This window comes from Vicia villosa, linkage group LG7, assembly GCF_029867415.1.
Source record: "Vicia villosa cultivar HV-30 ecotype Madison, WI linkage group LG7, Vvil1.0, whole genome shotgun sequence".
Classification (NCBI taxonomy): Eukaryota; Viridiplantae; Streptophyta; class Magnoliopsida; order Fabales; family Fabaceae; genus Vicia; species Vicia villosa.
The window spans coordinates 112113723-112133588 of record NC_081186.1 but is presented as its reverse complement, the minus strand read 5'-3'; the positions used below and the strand labels follow the sequence as shown (position 1 = coordinate 112133588).

The following is a 19866-nucleotide window of genomic DNA, read 5'->3' as shown; positions in this document are numbered from 1 at the left end:
TGAAACATGATGACAAGTCAAAAAGGTCGAGCTATAATGGCATGATTCGGATTGGTATGCATACTGGGAGTTGTTTAGTGTTGTTACTATAAGTTTATTGCTAGATTCATTATCATTATTTCCGAATAAGAACACTATGTAGCTGAGTATGACTGAACGACGTGGTGGAAGTGTGTTTCATTTATCTCTATCTTATTTTGCTTGAGGACAAGCAAAGGTTCAAGTCTGGGGGAATTTGATAACATGATTTTATATCGTATATTTAGCTTGAAATCCATAGATATTTATAGCATTTTCCGTTTATTATGTTAATTTATTATGATATTACGCGTGTTTTTGCTTTGTTTCAGGTTTTACACTCTTACTATGCCGAATTGTGAAAAAGAGAAGAAATGGAGCCAAAACGACCCTTTTCTATGCCTAAAAGACGTAAATTGAGTGCTGAAGTAAAAAGGGAGTGCAATTAAAGGCCAAGTGTGCTAAAAGAGGCCCAAAGACTCAATGAAGCAATCCAGCCCACGAAGGAAAGCAGCCCAAGCCACACAAGTAAGCAGAGACGCACGTCTCTGCCACCTCAGCAAAAAGGGAGACGCACGTCTCCACCTCCCTAAATTCTCTCCACTTGAGACGCACGTCTCAAGTCTCCCTGAAGAATAGGAGACGCACGTCTCCACGTCCCAGTCTGCAGAAGTTCCTCTTTTCACGCAAAGCAACTGCAAAGCCCCTCCTATAAATAGGACCAGTCACTTCACTTCAATCTGTCCGATTTCCTGCCAACGAAGTGCTGCCGAAATTGCACCGCGAACTGCTTTTTCCTTATTCTGCTTTCATTTAACCGTTTATTTTCTCACAACGATTTCTACACTGGAAATTGTTGTGAACTTTTCGTAGATCTAGCCTTACGTTAGATTTATCGTTTTATTTCCTTGTTTTTATTTTCTGCCATTTAAATTCCGAAGAACGATCCAGCCAACCTGTGGTGGAAGTTCGAGTACTTCAAGATTCAATTCAATTCAGATTTATTTTAATTCAGGTTTATTATTTACCGCCTTTATTTATATTATTATTGCATGATATATTATATGCCAATTAATATGCCTATTAATATGAACCAAATTTATTTATGCATGTTTAACCATATTAATATGTCTGGCTAAATTACTAAAGGTGTCGGTATGTAAAGTAAGTTAACCGTAGGGATCCGAAATAAATTGGCTTAAATTATGTTTTATTAATTATCACTTATTTTTGGTTTATATGTCTAGTTTAATTAGTAAGTCTTAAAACCAATAGAGCGAAAGTTTGAGGGCTTAAGACGGTCAAAGGTTAAAACCGATAGAGCGAAAGTTTGAGGTGTTTAACTGGATAGTAGACATAGGACATTAGTTTTAAGGATGGCGAAAGCGTATTAAAACTAATTGGAACTTATTTATTTTCAAAAATTGTTTTTACACTCGAGCGGGATGGCGAAAGCATACGTTAGGGTTATTAGCTTGCTCCGAGTCAACAGAGCGAAAGTTTGAGATTAGGAGATTTAAATAGATAACAACCTCGTAAAATAGGCATTTTATTAGTTACATTGTTTCCAAAAAGCTCTTCTAAAATCTAATGGGATGGCGAAAGCGTACATTAGGATTAGGATAGTAGTCTGAATCAACAGAGCGAAAGTTTGAGACGAGGATTTTTAATCAATTGGAATTAGTAAAGATTTTTAATTTAATTATGCAAAAGCCAATGGACCTTCGGATTACCTTTAGTTAAACGAAATACATACTGATACCTGTCTTTTATTATTATTCTTTATTTTCTCACAATCACTTTCCCTTAGGAACAATCGAAATTTTAGTACTCCTAGCTTTACATAGTAACCTTAGATAACGGTAGATCGATTCATAGTCCCTGTGGATTCGATATCTTTTAAAACTACACGACACGAATGTGCACTTGCAGTTATCAGATTTATAGACACGTAAAATCGCGATCAAGGTGTCTCTTTCTTCCTTCAACTGGATATAAGATCTCTTCAGCTCCTCAAGGTCGGTAGGCATGTCTGGATGAAGAATAACCTGAGGGACCCTTTCCTCGTACTCCGGTTCCATAATCACAGGTCTGACATATGGATATGGCATGACGAAGCGCTGAGCACGAGTACACACCCATCTGAGATAAGGCTCTGAAGGAATGGAATTCTTTTGACCCCAACTCTTGCTATCGACCTTGTACACTTTGTTCCAAGCGCGTACAAACTCCCGGCGTTGGTTTTTAACATCTTCTTCATAGTTGAAGACAACTCCTTTAATAATCATGTTATGAGGACCATCCCTGCGAGCATAACCAAATTGACGTAGAGCTAATGAAGGATTGTAAGTTATTCCCCCTCTAATTCCAAGGAGTGGCACATTAGGGAATTTCCCACAATGGTCAAAAATAGTGACGTACTCCTGAGATATGACGTGCCAACGGATATCTGAATGAGAGAGTGACATAATCCTTCGCGACCATTGCATTTTTTGATCATTCCTTAACACTGAACGGGGAAGGTGCGAAGTAAACCACCTGGCTAGTAGGGGTGTGCAACACATGAGGGTTCCTCGCTTTTTGCTAGTACGGGTGTGAAGAGAGTGTAGGATATCTCCGAGTAAAGTAGGTACCGGATTGTGAGTCAGAAAGATCTTAATAGCGTGCACATCAATAAACTGATCGAGATTAGGAAACAACACCAAACTATAAATCAATAAAGCTAGTACCTCTTCAAAGGCATGGTAACTCATGGCCTCCCAGAATGATCGAGCTTTCCCAAATAAGAATTTGGCCGAGAGACCTTCGACTCCATTCTTTGTTTCCCAATTGGAAGTAATGTCCGATCTCTTCAAGTGTAAAGCAGCAGCAATAGTCTCGGGTTTTGGGGTTTCTTCCAAACCAGTGAAAGGCAGCTGATCAGGGACAAGTATACCTAGTAGATCTGAGAACTCTTCTATGGTAGGTACCAACTGATAATCTGGGAAGGTGAAGCAATGATGTTCAGGATCGAAGAAATGGACCAAGACTCTCATCATGTCTTTTTCAAACTTAGAGGTGACCAGTTGAAGTAGATACCCGTGTCTTTCTGTGAATTTAGAATCTCCAGGAATCTTTGAAACTAATTCCTTAATCTCGGAAGGTATCCCCATGAAATTGATCCGTATATAATCCCTAGTAGCGAAAGCCATGTCCTACAAAACAGAACAAAAATAAATTTCTTGGTCCTTGAAATTATTAGTGAAGATGATATGCCATGATGTTATGATGTTATGATGCCAAGTAGATAACAAACACAAACAATTCACACAAAGTCCTTAGGTTTAAAGGCCAACATGAAGTCCATAGGTGCATACCCTCCCTTCTTGAGTTTAGTTGGTTCAACCTGTCCTAAAAAAGTAACCGGGTTCTATGGTGCTCATATTCCTGATCTTTCTCGCGGGCATTATCTCAACATGGCACTCAATCGGCCAGCCAAAAACATCCCTAGAGTCCAATCTCAATGAGTGTAGCATCGAGTATCAACCGGCTTCAATCGGTCAGATGATCTCTCATGCCGACAATCAACGTGATAATCTTAAAAGCTTGATACATGTGATTATCAACTCACAAATCTATCTCTAGAGTTTGTTCATTGATAGATGAATACCTTTTAGATCTAGCTTTGAAACATATCTCTCAATAGTGATCCAAAACAACAAATGAAACATACACAACAAGATATTCACCATGTATTGATCATTAACCAAGTTCATACATAATAGATCAAAGAAAATACATATTTACAAACTAACTACCTCTAATCTTAACACAAGATAAAACTTAGCCCTCCATATCCATGGAAGCTTCAACAACAAGCAACAAACCAAGATTTAGTGACATCAAACTCAAGATGATTGAACAAAGATGTTTGGAAATCTTGATTTTCTCTTAAGATATGGTATTTTTCTTCTTCTCTTGCCCTAGCTTTTCTTTCTAAATGTGTGTTATGATAAAAATTATGCTAACCACTCTTAATCATCAATTTTATGTGGCTAAGAACAAAAGTTGAAAAAGTAGGTCCGCTGAGCGGAGCAGCCAAAATATTTGATTTGTCTTCAAGGTCCGCTGAGCGGAGGGGGTCCGCTGAGCGGAGCCAACTATGTTGCTCGTCCCTGCCCATGTCCGCTTGAACTCCGCTGAGCGGACTTGTTGGTGGAAAATATCTGTCCAGGTCCGCTTGGACTCCGCTGAGTGGACCTTCTTGCACAAAACTCCTTCTTTTGGTCTTCCACCCTCATTGCAAGCTTGTTTTGACCATTTCTTTTCATTCCATCTTGCCAAAAATTGCTAAAACCTATAGAACATATTACAAAAGTTAATAAACTAACTTAAATAGAAAACAAACACCAAGTTATTTATTTACATACTAATATATCAAAAAGCAATCAAATTTGGCACAAGAGTGTAAGAAATACCACAAAACTTAAATACAAAATATACACAATTGGGATTCTAACAGTGCACTAGGTTATTATCCTATACTTGTAGGCTTCAATTAGTGAAAATTATATTGTTTGCTATTGCTAACTATTGGCTCCAAAATTTTCCCTTGCCTAAGAAGATTCTTGCCCATGTGGAGAGCCTTTGTAGGAGATTTTTGCGAACTGGTCAGGATACGGACAGCAAGAAAAACCCTATCTCCTGGGAGCTTGTTTATGACCCTATAGCTGCCGGTGGGCTTAATGGCATTATGGGTGTTTGGAATCATGATACCTTAGGTAAAATGTTGTGGGATCCTTGTAACAAGAAGGACCATTTGTAGATTAATTGGGTTAATCATTTTTATATGAAGAGGGATAACGTCAGTACCTATATGCCAAAGCAAACTACATCTTGGACCATCAAAGCCATGTTCAAACACAAGGATCTTCTTCTTAATACTTCAGCATGGCAGAGCTTTAGTGTCACAGGAAAGTACAAAACAAGGACTATGTATTGGGAGCTTAGGGGTGATAAACCTATTGTGCCCTGGAAGAATCTGATAAGGGGGAATCTTGCGAGACCTCGCACTATTTTTGTGCTTTGGATGACTTGCCAAAATCGCTTGTTCACCAAGGACAGATTAAACAGATTCGGTACTGTGACAGATGACAAGTGCCTCTTTTGCGGAGAGCCTAAATCCTGTGATCACTTGTTTTTTGTGTGCAGGGATACGAGCCAAATTTGGAGGCAATTATTAATGTGGATGCATATAGTGCACACTCCGCAGGACTAGAAAGCTGAGTTGAATTGGATCATTGATGCCATTAGGGGAAAAAGCCGTCGTGCTAAGCTGCTGAAGCTTTGTCTTGCTGAAACGATGTATCATGTGTGGCTCTTGAGGAATAGGAAAGCCTTTCAACCTCACAATGAGCAAGAGCTGGACTTCCTTGCGATAAAAGATGTGGTTCTTGAGTGTGCTAAATTAGATAGAAAGCTATGGGGATATTGTAATAATCTTTAGCTTGTTTTTGTCTGTTTCTTTTTTGTCATCTTGAGGCTTGGATCCTTGGATCAACTTGTACTCTCATGTTTTTTTGGAATATATATCATTTTTTTCTCCAAAAAAAACTTATGAAAAGGATGGTGAAAAATGCCTAAATATAAGTTAGTATTAGAATAAAATATGATTAACAAAAGTTTTTATAGTAAAATCTGAATATTATACACCTCAGTTTTATAAGAAAACCGAGGTAAATTATCTTCTTATTTTAACTATCACCTCGGTTATGAAAAAAAATCAAGGTAAATAGTTATTCTTTTATTTGAAATTACATTATTTACACATAATATTAAAATAAATTCTTTACAACGAACATTTACTACTAAATATCTTTGCTGACATCGATCTTCTGATAAGTTATCTGTTCCAACACAGAGAATTTTTTTTTTCAAAGGTTGAATTCTCTTCTTTGTTTAAATTTTCAAATATTAAACTCTCTTTTTTATGTAAGTTGAAGCAATAATAATTTTATGCACTTAATAATCTATCAACCGAATACATTTCAAAAGTTGAACTCCTTTCTTTAACTTAGAATTATTTTAAAAAAAATATATTTATCATTCATACATGCATAATTCGTGACTATTATTTATCACTAATTAATATAAAAATTAAAATAATTATAAAAATAAATAAAATAATTACAAGATAAATTTTTGTGTTTGATAAATATTATTAAAATGTTAGATAAATATTTTTCAATAATATTAAAAATATTAAAAAACAATTGTTTAAACTAAAAAGTTAATCTTAACAAGAAAAAAAGAGAGTCAAATTCTCTTTTAATTTGTCAGAGTTTATCTTAACAATTTGGCATAAGTACTCAAAACAATATGATGATGGCCATGAATATTCATCTAATTACGTTTAAAGTGCATAACAATTTGATTAAAACATATTTGCTACTATTCATCATCGTGTTATTTATCTTCAACTATATAAGTTGAGCTTTATATTCTACTATCGTTCAGACAGACAAACGGATAAAAATTTAAACAATGATTTTATATTTTTATTTAGGGAAAAAAGAAAATATATTGACAGTATAAAATATTTTATACTGTCAATCAATGAGCGATATATATCAGAATAAATCTAATTTCTAATTTTAAAAAACTGAAATTATATGAAAAATTAAAGTATTTTGATTAGTTGTATATATAAAACTGTTTTACACTGATAATGCACTATCTTTAAACTCATTTATTTAATTATTTATAAAATAATAAAAAATAAAATGAAAAAGAAATAAAAACTACCATATAACAATAGATAAAGGAAAGTTGAAATTAAAAAAATTGAAAAGGACATAATTGAAGAAAAATAGGCGTACACAAAAACTATGTTTTATCTTTATATATTATTATATTATAAATTATTTAATTATCATACTAAATTATAATCCTACAACTTCTTCCCTCCAAAATGTTCCCCCAAATTTTCCACCAATAACAAATCATCAGATTTATTAATAATAATAAAAATAATAATATGATAATACTATAATAATAATAAGAAAATAAATAATAATAATAATAATAATAATAATAATAATAATAATCAAGTCACTTATTAGTTCCTATTTTTAATTCAATATTTATTAAATACAGTTACATATTGCATTATAACTATTCCACCACTACCACTAACACATTCAATATATATATTTAGGGCAGTTCATTTGTTTTTTAATATCAAAATTGTTAGGCTTCTTCACCTTTTTGATTTTCATCATTACTCTCTAATTTTTCTTCACATATTGAAGCAAAGATTAGACATCTAGAATATCATGTCTGTTTTACTAATCTGTTTTTAACTAATCAACAAATTTTAAATAACTTAATTCAGTCAAAATGATAACATTTTTTTCTTAAAAGTTTAATAATATTAAATAAAGTTTTCTGTATAAAAGTTTATTAAGTTTTCTAAATTCATGAACCATATTTTTTTTAAAAAATTGTTTACATCTTTAAAAAAATAACATATATAAAAGTAATTACTATAAACTAATATATTCTTGAAAATCAACATATACTAATTGAATAAAAGCAGGAAAGGATGAGAATGATTTTTTTTATAGTAAATCGCAAAATGAAATATCTTTATGACACTCTTAAAAATGTTTTGATTATGAATATACATTTGAATATATTTAATTCAGTACAATTTTATTATTAATCTTTCAATACTATTATTCAAACTTAAATATTATCTTGAAAAATCTAGTCAAGTCTTATTCAAAACTAATAATTATATAAAAAAATTAATATAATATTGGTAAAGAAAAAAAAGGATAACTATCAAGTAAGGAATAATAAAATAAATCTTCAAAAAAAAGAATATTTTGATTAATTAACTATTGACCAAGATATACACTCCCTCATAATTCCGTCCAAATTCCATGGGCAAACATGAATCTATGAATTGATATTAATTTCCTTAAAGTTTTCAAACACAAATTTATTTTAAAGTTGCCTATAAATACTATTCAACATTTAGGAGAATCTTGACCTCAACAACTCACTTTTCTCTTCCTAAATTTCTCTGTCTTGTCTCCAACAAACTTGTGTAAGTTCCTCTTTCTCTCTCTCTTTCTCTCTAACTCTCTCTCATAACACAGACTCTATAGTTTTTCTATATAATTTCCTTTGACTATTGTTTCTTGTCTTGTTTGTTTCACTACTAACCATTTCCGTTATTGTCTATCATTTTCTCATAACGCAGACTCTATAGTTTTTATATATTAATTATTATAGTAAATATAAACTGAGAAATGACACTCCTTTGTTTGACTACATGATAGGTGTAGGATTGTGAAGATGAGAGAAGAAGTTGAAAAGTATGACTTTGAAAAAGTGATTGAAGAATTTGAGAGAATAACAAAGGATGCTGAGAATGTTCAGAAGGAAACATTGAGAAGGATTTTGGAAGAGAATGCAACGGCTGAATATTTGCAAGATTTAGGATTGAATGGAAGAACTGATCCTGAAAGTTTTAAGGCTTGTGTTCCATTGGTCACTTACAAAGATTTGGAGCCTTATATCAATAGATTGGTTGATGATGTTTCTCCTATTCTCACTCGAAAACCAATCACAGCTGTGTCGTTAAGGTATGAGATATATTTTGTTAATTTTTTTCTTTTTTTATATTTTATGTTGAATTTGCAAAAGTTAGGAGTTTTTTAATTTGAGAAAATTGTTATGTTTTTGCAGTTCTGGTACTAGTCAAGGGAATCGTAAATTTATTCCATGGAATGATGAATTGTTTAAAGACATAGTGCAGTTATATCGAACCTCTTTTGCCTATAGGAACAGGTATTATTCATTTAAAAATTCAACTTCAAGAGCCAGAAATTTTATACAGTCTGGGCAAAAATTTTACACCATTAATCATTCATCTGTTTTAATTTTCACACTCTATTTTTACTAATTTTACCCCTGATTTTGTCTAAAAATAAACTATTAAATTGGGAGGAGTACAAAGAAAATAGGGATTGGGCCAGGGTGCCTGCCCGGGCTAGCTGGTGCCCCCTGATTTCATGTATTTTTTCCTTCGGTTTAGGTAGCATGTAAATGATAACACACTGACACGTGCTCTTATTTTAAATCACTTTAAATTTATAACACACCAATACATGCCATTCACAATCTTTGAATAAAATCTAACAAAATTTTATTTTATAGAGATTTTCCTATCCAAGATGGGAAGGCTTTAAACTTTATCTTCAGCAACTATGCATCACAAAGAAAAGGGGGTGTGATGCTAGGAACAACCACTGCAAATGTATTCCGACATCCAGGATACAAGAATTTAATGCAAGCACTTAAAGCACCAAGTGTTAGTCCTCATGAAATAATTTTCAGTCCTAATTTTCATCAATCACTCTATTGCCACCTTTTATGTGGACTACTTTTCAGAGAAGAAGTTCAATCAATTTCAGCAACATTTGCACACAACATTCTCTATGCTTTTAGAACTTTTGAACAAGATTGGGAAGAACTTGTTAATGATATCAAGGACGGTGTTCTTAGCAGCAGAATCACCGTTCCTTCCATTAGAACTGCTATGTCCAAATTGCTGAAACCAAATCCTGAACTAGCTAACTTGATCCACAAGAAATGCAAAGGATTAAGCAATTGGTATGGATTGTTTCCCGAGCTTTTTCCTAATGTTAAGTATGTTCAAGGGATCATGACAGGTGCAATGTTGCCCTATGTGACCAAATTGAGACATTATGCTGGAGAAGTTCCTTTGTTGACTTCGGAATATGGTGCTTCAGAAGGTGGGATTGCTTCAAACGTGAATCCTAAAGTGCCTCCTGAATTTGCCACCTATTGTCTTCTTCCTCAAATTGCTTACTTCGAATTCATTCCGTTGGCACAACTTGATGCAAATCAAGTAGAGCTTAAGCCTGTTGGTTTAACTGATGTCAAGATTGGGGAGGAGTATGAGATTCTTTTCACCAATCCTGCAGGTATCTAATTCCTTTTTCTTTCTTTCTTCTCCGATCTACTAAAATTTTGTTCGTCTCTTCAAATAAATAAAAAACTCTTGTTACAATTAAAATAGCATAATTTGCAGGTTTATACAGATATAGGCTAGGAGATGTGGTAAAGGTTATGGGGTTCCATAACTCGACTCCAGAAATCAAATTTATGCGCAGAAGTAATCTTTTGCTTACGATCAACATTGACAAGAACACGGAGAATGATTTACAATTATCAGTAGAAAATGCGTCCAAATTTTTAGCTGAGGAGAAAATTGAGATGATTGACTACACTAGCTACATAGATTTATCCAAAGAACCGGGACACTATGTCATATTCTGGGAAATCAACGGTGAAACCAGTGATGAAGTTCTTTCTGAGTGTTGTAACTGTTTGGATAAGTCTTTTATTGATCCAGGTTATGTTACTTCTAGAAAAGTCCAAGGTATTGATGCTCTTGAACTCCGAGTTGTTGAGCAAGGAACATTCCAGAAGATTCTCGAGAGTCAAGTTGAAAGAGGTGTACCTGTGAGTCAGTTCAAGACACCTAGATGTGTTGGTCCTACAAACACCTCAATGTTGCAAGTTTTGTTGGATAATGTTGTTAAGAGCTACGTTAGTACTGCTTATAATTGATATATTTTTAATTAGAGAAGAATGAAATTACTAGTCCAATAAATAGTTTAAATGAAATTTTGTTCGTCTAATCAGATTTCATCTCTTATATTTTGTTAATAAAGTGATATCATGGTAAAATCTGATTATTATCACATGTTTTTTACTATTTAAATAGTGTGAAAGTTTGTTTAACTACTTTTTATTTTTCATCTATCGTCCAATTATTTTTATCTTATTCTTAAGAATTTGTCTAATATTCAAATACGTCTATGGTATATCTTCATCATATTTTTTTGCGTCTTATACAATTTTAAATATGTGGTTGACAATAATATTAACAAGAGGAGGGGTACCACATACTCTAACAATCTATCTACATAGTCATTTATTGTTATAATGGGGAATTGTCTACGAGAGACTTGATTGGGAAGTTTCAATTAGCATTCTTCTTTTTTCTGAACAAATATTTATGGGTGATTATCTTTGGTTATTTTTAGTTGTTGCGGCGGTTTGAACCTTCGCTAACTTTGGGTTGAGACAATTTGCCAATTGTTTCAAAATCTTGTGCCGCGAGCGAATTTTGCGACGGTTTAAAAAATTGTCGCCCAACTATAACTTTTTGTAAAAATATAATTGTGACAGTTGAAACGATTGTTAATTGTAAAATAGACGTTTAAATATTACAAAAATTTAAAACCACCCTAAACGGTATTAATTTTAAAAATCAAATTATGACATTGTCTCCTCTCACACTAATGGAAAAAAAGACATTCACAAAAAATAGATGCAACATTATAATTTTATTAAGCAACAACAAGGTTAAATCATAAACACAAACACATGAATTTTATTAAGCAACAACATTATAGATCCATCTCTTTTCATTCACAAGTCTTGCATATACTAACATTTATGATTTGGAATTTCCATCTACTCACATAATAATTTTACCTCTTAATATTTGTATGCCTCAACTTATATATCTCACACTTCCATTACTAAAACCAAGACACTCAAGAATACTAACCTAGATTAACTAATTTTTTCAAAACTAATTTTGTCTCGATGCTTTTCTCATTAAGTATTCCTCCATATATAGTACAATTTTAATAATTACAAATTATTTCATAATTATTACTACAAATTATAAATATATTTTGATTTGAATTCTAATAATATACAATTAGTAACTTTCTATGTCATACAAAATATAATATGAAACTAAAAATATCAGATTTCTTTATTGACACCCCCTCAAATTGATGCGGTTGGTCAAGCAACATCAATTTTTTTACGAGAAATTAATGTCGAGGGCGAGGAAATGCCCTGATGATTATATCGGCAAGCTGAAGTTGTGAGGAGACATGCGGAAAATATTTAATGTGATTCTTAAAGGCTTCCCGAATAGAATGACAATCCACCTCGATATGCTTAGTATGTTTCTGAAAAACAGGATTGGCTGCAATATGAATAACACTAGTATTGCCGGCATAGAGAGGTGTTGTTGTTTGATGAGAGATTGTGTATGGTCTCCAACTGGAAACCCTATATACTAAAATGGAAGATACTCATTCTTACAATGTATCAAATCCGCATAAAGTTAAAGAAAAGGGGGAGGGGTCAACATTTATCCTAATCAAACTAATTTTCTAAAAATTAACCCCGAGGCGCGTGGCAACCATAAAACTCCTCAAAATATCACTGATAGTTCATAAATTCTCAACCGAAGATATCATAAACATATTAAAGGTGAGAGACCTCCAAATTGGAGGGAGGAATTTAAAACTTGAAAAAAGACTGTGCTCAAAAGCCCTTTGAATCATCCCATTCAAGCATTCTGCCACTAGGAGGAAGAGATAAGGAGATAAAGGGTCTCCCTGCTTCAACACTCTATGGAAATTGATTTCTAGAGTTGGGGAACCATTGATCAACATAGCTAGAATACCAAAGAAGACATTGGCTTTGATCGAAGCTCTCCACTTATCATTAAAGAAAAATCTAATAAGAATATAATCTAGGAAACTCCAGCTAATTTAATCATATGCTTTCTCAAAATCAACTTTAAAATTAAGGCAAGCTTTCTTGATTGGCTTAGCAAAATCATTCACCTTGTTGATAACCACTATGCCATCAACCAACATTCTCCCTTTTAAAAAGGAGGACTAGTTAGGGCTAATGATTTTATCCATCACACATCATAACCTCGTAGCCAAATATTTATCCATAAACTTATAAAGGGATATAACCAAGGAGGTTAGCTAAAAATATCCTAAGTAAGATGGGTTCTTAAACTTAGGAATGAGAGTTACCAAAAAAAAGGAAACATTTTAGGAAAGAGAATAGAAACAATGAAAATCATCAAACGTAATCCCCACATCTTCCCTTAAAGAATCTGAAACCTTTTAAAGAATGAAAAAATTAAAACAATAAGGCCCTAAACTTTTATTCCTATTACACTGAGACACCACCACATCTAACTCCTCAAAACGAAAGGTTATTGTCAAGGCCAAATTATCCTCATCAAAGAGATATCTGAAGGCTACCCATCTAGTCTTGGCCGCGCATCATTTAGTTCCTTAAACCTCTCAAAGAAGTAGGAAAAAACCTCACGATAAATCTTGCTCACTCCTTATATAGAATGATCATGTTCCTTAAGTACAAGAACAAAATTACTCATGTACCTACACTTAATAGAAGCGTAAAAGAATCCTTATTTAGCATCCCCAAATTTAATCCATGTAGCCTTAGATCTTTAGGACAATTAGGACCCGTTCACCCTAAAAAGAAACCAAATATCAGCAATGGCTTTAGATCTAGTCTCCACCTCCACAATGGAAAGCATATTATGGTCAGTCAATGGATCTAGATTTCTCACAATTACCATGAGAGACTCCATATGGGAGTCAATGTCACCAAACACCCGCTTATTCCAACCTTAAGTAGCCTTATGGGATTAATGCTTACCCATAAGGGCATATACTTCCCAATCCTCATTGGAAAAAGTAAACTAGGAATTGAGAACCAACTTCCAAAATATAAAAATGGTACAATCAATGGTTATTAAATCAAAAAAGGGAGGTCCATTAACTCCATATGGGTGATAGAGGAAGAGAAGGTAACATGTTCAGCGCTACACGAGGCTAATAAAGTGCCATCGTTTCCTCTCTGCTCATTAGGCGAAATGATCACATTAACATCACCAAGGTTACACAAAACCTCACCACCAAAAATAGATTTTTGGAAGCAAAAGTCATCCCACAAACTCTTTTTATCTTCCAACAAAGATTTGGAATACATGTTAACCACAAAATATACCGACTTCGAAGTTCCCCGCTACAAGAAAACACAAAGAAATTTAAGACCAAAAATGGAGAAGAGGGCTCACCCTTTAGAACTACACCAAAATGAAAGAAAACCTCCATTATTATCTGATGTAAGTCGCAATTGCACGACAATGTGAAGTAGTAAAAGATATCGAATCACCATGAGATATATTTGAGTACCATTTTTTACTCAAACGATGTGTAGCTAAAGTGATCAAAATATTGGGGGATTCAATGCAAAGAAATAAAATTAACACAATAATTAAGCAGGACACGGGGTGCATGCTAATCTATCCCGACATACCCAATTGACTTTCTAAAATCAAATACGAGAAAAAAGAGCGAGTTATATAAAAATAGATAAAATTGTACAACACCTACTTTCATAGTGTGTGTACTCTCTTGGATGCATGATTTGTCTACTTTCACTATCGTGTATCATTCATCTGAGAACTCGTATATTAGCACGACCATACATAGGGATGTCAATGGGTAGGGTTTGGGCAGTGTACTAAAGTACTCGTCCCTATACCCGTGGTTTGAAAAAATCCTTCTACCCGAGCCTATATCCGCGTAGGCACCAATGGTCATACTCATGCCCTTACCCTCTGGGTACCTTAGTATCCATTTCCCTACCCGTTTATCCGCGTTTGTAATAAAATTAAATCAATTAATTACAAAATATCATATAATTTTAAGTTTTTTTTTTACAAAATTAAAAAAATTATAGATGTTATTGTTGAATTATGAAATAAATACACACTTTTATTAAAATGTGTAATAATTTAATAGCGATATATTTTTAAAAAATTGATAAATGTGTATTTTTTATAATAATATAAATGATACTACATAAATATATGTATTGCGGGTTTTCGCACCCCAATTTTGCCCCACCTTTAATTTTACTTATCATTTGGTTATATCATGCATCATTGTGGATTTTAATCCAATTACATGCATACATGCATTTTCATTATTTTAGGTCAAAATGAGTTGTAGATTGTCATTATTTTATGGATTTCACTTGCAAACTGATGATTTTTCAATGTGGAAGCTTAGCTACTTGGCCAGAGATTTCATCTGTGACCAGTCTTGTCATGATTTTTGTTTGGGCTGGTTCTCAATACTAATAGTCATTTAGTTCTGTTTATTCCTTAAAGTTTGGGTATTCTCATTGCTTGCAGCACAAGTTGATGCTATTGGATTTGAAGTCAAGTATTTTTTTTTTTACTTTCCTCGTTCTGATGACCCGTTTGTTTTGGCTTTTTTTTTAAAAAAGATTTTTATAGTGTTACATAATTTTGTGTAAAATAATTTTATTTGAAACTTTTTATAAAAGTTTCAAATAAAAATTTTGTTTGACTAGTTATTCTTAAAATGTGATTTTAGGTATTTCATTTATTTATTGAAAAAAAATTTGGATATCAAAATTTTAAAAAATTATTTAATTTTGAAACTATTTCAAATAGATTTTAATAAAAATCATTTTTGAAATACAACTTTTTGAAAAATTGCAATTTTGACTAAGTTTGGGTATTAATAATGTACTAGCTGTCTACCCGTGCGATGCACGGTAAATTTGATTAAAATACTATTACTAAAAAAAGTAATTTTAAATATTTAATATTAATGGTGTTTTTTATAAAAATATTAATAATTTGTATAAATTAGAAAATAAAAAATATTTTTAATAAAATTACAAAAAATGCAAAGTATAACAATATTTTGAAAAAAGTATTCACTAATTTATATTTAAAAATCATTGATAAATAAGAATTACACAAACCATAATAAAAAAAAGTAAATAAACCAAAAATTAAACATAAGTAAGAAATATAAATAAAGAATGCTAAAAAAAATATATAATAAATTAAAAGTAACAAATGTCAATAATATTAAATAATTTCAAAATCAATGGCTACAAAAAAATATAAAGAATTAACAAACATAAATAAGAATAGAATAAAATCACATATAATAATGTTGAATTATAAAAATAAATTAAAAATAATACTATAATATAATACTATAATATTTATCTCTTAATCCTTCATTTTTCACAAATCCAACTTCTTCATAAAAAAATTTATGAAAATTATGTCTCGTAATACTAAATTTGTACCTAAAAAAATATAATTAAAAATTAATAAACATAAACAAAAATAGAAGAACATTTGTACCTACAAAAAGTAAGAATTAATAAATATCAATAAAATTAGAAGAACTCCATCATTTATTACCTAAAAAAAATCATGGATTAACAAATATTAATAAAATTAGAACAATATATATATATATATATATATATATATATATATATATATATATATATATATATATATATATATCATATTATAATAATGAATAAAAATTAAATTAAAAAATAATATTATAACATTTATCTTCTAATCCACCATATTTCACATTCCAACTTCATTTTTTAATCTCTACCTTTCACAATCCAACTTCATCAAGACATTTTTTCTAAAATATATATTTCATAATGCTTCAAAATTTGTATCTACAAAAAAATCAAAAATAAATAAACACTAATAAAATTAGAAGAACTTCAAAATATTTACCTACAATCAAATAATTAAATATTAATAAAGATCAACAAAATAAAATTAAAAAATCTTTACCTCCATTATTAAAATATTGAATAACAAAAATCAATTAACAAAATAATATTATAACATTATTTTCTAACCTCCATCTTTTACAATTCAACTTCTTCAATAATTCTTTAATAAAAATTATGTTCCGTGTTCCTTCAAAACTGTACCTACAAAAAAAATCAAAGATTAACACATTAATAAAATTAAAAGAATTTCAAAATGAAAGATCTTATATAAAGAGAATAAACATGAAGAAGTGGAAAGAGAAATAACAACATCACTAACTTGAACCTTAAACATGTATATTCAAATGTTAGTAAAATTTAAAAAATTATAATGTTCCAACAAAATAAAGAATTAGACGTTCAAGGATATATTTCAATAAAACTTATTGAACTGTTAAATAATGTTGTCATTTGCAAAGAAGTTGAATAGAATATTGAATATGTAGATGCATGATTTACCTTATTTCAAAAATATGATTTCATTTGACCATATGATCACAAAAGGAAAGAAAGAAAGGGTGTGTTGTGCATGCAAAATATTTGCTAGATTTGAAAAGATTCAGTATTTGACCTCTATAGAGGCTATTAAACCAAAAACAAAATAACAAAATTGTTCTTACTATTTATAAAGATAGATGTTGTTAGTGGTTAGTTATTATTTTGTAAGATGTTAGTGGATATCTATTATTAAATTAAATTTAGAAAAAAACTTTTTTTTGAGCACCACGATGATGTTATGGAGTTAGTGGTTAAATGACTTGAATATCTTATATATATATATATATATATATATATATATATATATATATATATATATATATATATATATATATATATATATATATATATATATATATATATATATATATATATATATATATTGCTAGATTTGAAAAGATTCAGTATTTGACCTCTATAGAGGCTATTAAACCAAAAACAAAATAACAAAATTGTTCTTACTATTTATAAAGATAGATGTTGTTAGTGGTTAATTATTATTTTGTAAGATGTTAGTGGATATCTATTATTAAATTAAATTTAGAAAAAAACTTTTCTTTGAGCACCACGATGATGTTATGGAGTTAGTGGTTAAATGACTTGAATATCTTATATATATATATATATATATATATATATATATATATATATATATATATATATATATATATATATATATATATATATATATAATTAATTAATTTAATTTAAATTATTATTTATTAAAATTTCTTGACAAAATGAAAAAAAAGGTGCTTTTATTACACTATATTTGTTTATTTCTTTTACAATAAATACACATATTTTACAATATAACTAAAGTCTTATATATATATATATATAATTAATTTAATTTAATTTATTATTTATTAAAATTTCTTGACAAAATGAAAAAAAAGGTGCTTTTATTACACTATATTTGTTTATTTCTTTTACAATAAAGTTTTAAATAAATACACATATGTTACAATATAACTAAAATAATACAAAGAGAAGGTTTGCACCTATTCCCATCAGGTTCCCTTCAACCTTCACACCATTAACAGATGCACTGGTACGTACAACCTAAAGAAAACAAAAAGAAGAATTATAAATGAGTAGATACAAAAACAATGAAAATAAGGGCAATTTCCACGCATAGAAGTTTCTCCTTTTCACCATCAAGGGCAACGGATCCGGGTCTAACCCGGCCTGACCCAGGTCCACTGTATTTGTTGTTGTGGTTCCCTTTTTCGTGTGCCTTGACCGTTTATTGGGTAATACACCCTTTGGCCATCTTTGTTTGTAAGTTTTTTTTGTAGTAGTTTCTTTTCATTAAAAAGTGAAAAACAAAAAGAATGATTAGTTTTTTAGAATTTTTTTTCTTTTATATATATATATATATATATATATATATATATATATATATATATATATATATATATATATATATATATATATATATATATATATATATTGTTGAAAAAGGTTTTGTTCATTTAAAATATTCTTATAAAAAATATTTTGTTTAGAATTTAATTTAGGTTATTATTGCCTTCTTTAACATATTCATAAATATTTTCTTATCTAGATATACGTCTAGGACTTTAATTTTCCTTCATAAAAAATGTATGCCTAAAATAAAAAACTTTTTTTTGAGCACCACGATGATGTTATGGAGTTAGTGGTTAAATGACTTGAATATCTCATATATATATATATATATATATATATATATATATATATATATATATATATATATATATATATATATATATATATATATATATATATATATATATATATATATATATATATATATATATAATTAATTTAATTTAATTTATTAAAATTTCTTGACAAAATGAAAAAAAAGGTGATTTTATTACACTATATTTGTTTATTTCTTTTACAATAAAGTTTTAAATAAATACACATATGTTACAATATAACTAAAATAATACAAAGAGAAGGTTTGCACCTATTCCCATCAGGTTCCCTTCAACCTTCACACCATTAACAGATGCACTGGTACGTACAACCTAAAGAAAACAAAAAGAAGAATTATAAATGAGTAGATACAAAAACAATGAAAATAAGGGCAATTTCCACGCATAGAAGTTTCTCCTTTTCACCATCAAGGGCAACGGATCCGGGTCTAACCCGGCCTGACCCAGGTCCACTGTATTTGTTGTTGTGGTTCCCTTTTTCGTGTGCCTTAACCGTTTATTGGGTAATACACCCTTTGGCCATCTTTGTTTGTAAGTTTTTTTTGTAGTAGTTTCTTTTCATTAAAAAGTGAAAAACAAAAAGAATGATTAGTTTTTTAGAATTTTTTTTCTTTTATATATATATATATATATATATATATATATATATATATATTGTTGAAAAAGGTTTTGTTCATTTAAAATATTCTTATAAAAAATATTTTGTTTAGAATTTAATTTAGGTTATTATTGCCTTCTTTAACATATTCATAAATATTTTCTTATCTAGATATACGTCTAGGACTTTAATTTTCCTTCATCAAAAATAAATAAACACTAATAAAATTAGAAGAACTTCAAAATATTTACCTACAATCAAATAATTAAATATTAATAAAGATCAACAAAATAAAATTAAAAAATCTTTACCTCCATTATTAAAATATTGAATAACAAAAATCAATTAACAAAATAATATTATAACATTATTTTCTAACCTCCATCTTTTACAATTCAACTTCTTCAATAATTCTTTAATAAAAATTATGTTCCGTGTTCCTTCAAAACTGTACCTACAAAAAAA

At 30.2% G+C, this 19866-nt stretch overlaps 1 protein-coding gene across 1 annotated transcript; it reads left to right on the top strand.

The window, feature by feature from the left end:
- The first annotated feature begins 8361 nt into the window (after positions 1-8361).
- Positions 8362-10681, top strand: LOC131618300 (jasmonoyl--L-amino acid synthetase JAR6-like). The gene is made up of 4 exons (XM_058889552.1): positions 8362-8651; positions 8755-8856; positions 9226-10016; positions 10124-10681. Exons 1-4 carry the CDS (start codon positions 8362-8364, stop codon positions 10663-10665), a joined length of 1725 nt encoding a protein of 574 aa, XP_058745535.1. The 3' UTR covers positions 10666-10681.
- Positions 10682-19866: the final 9185 nt, after the last annotated feature.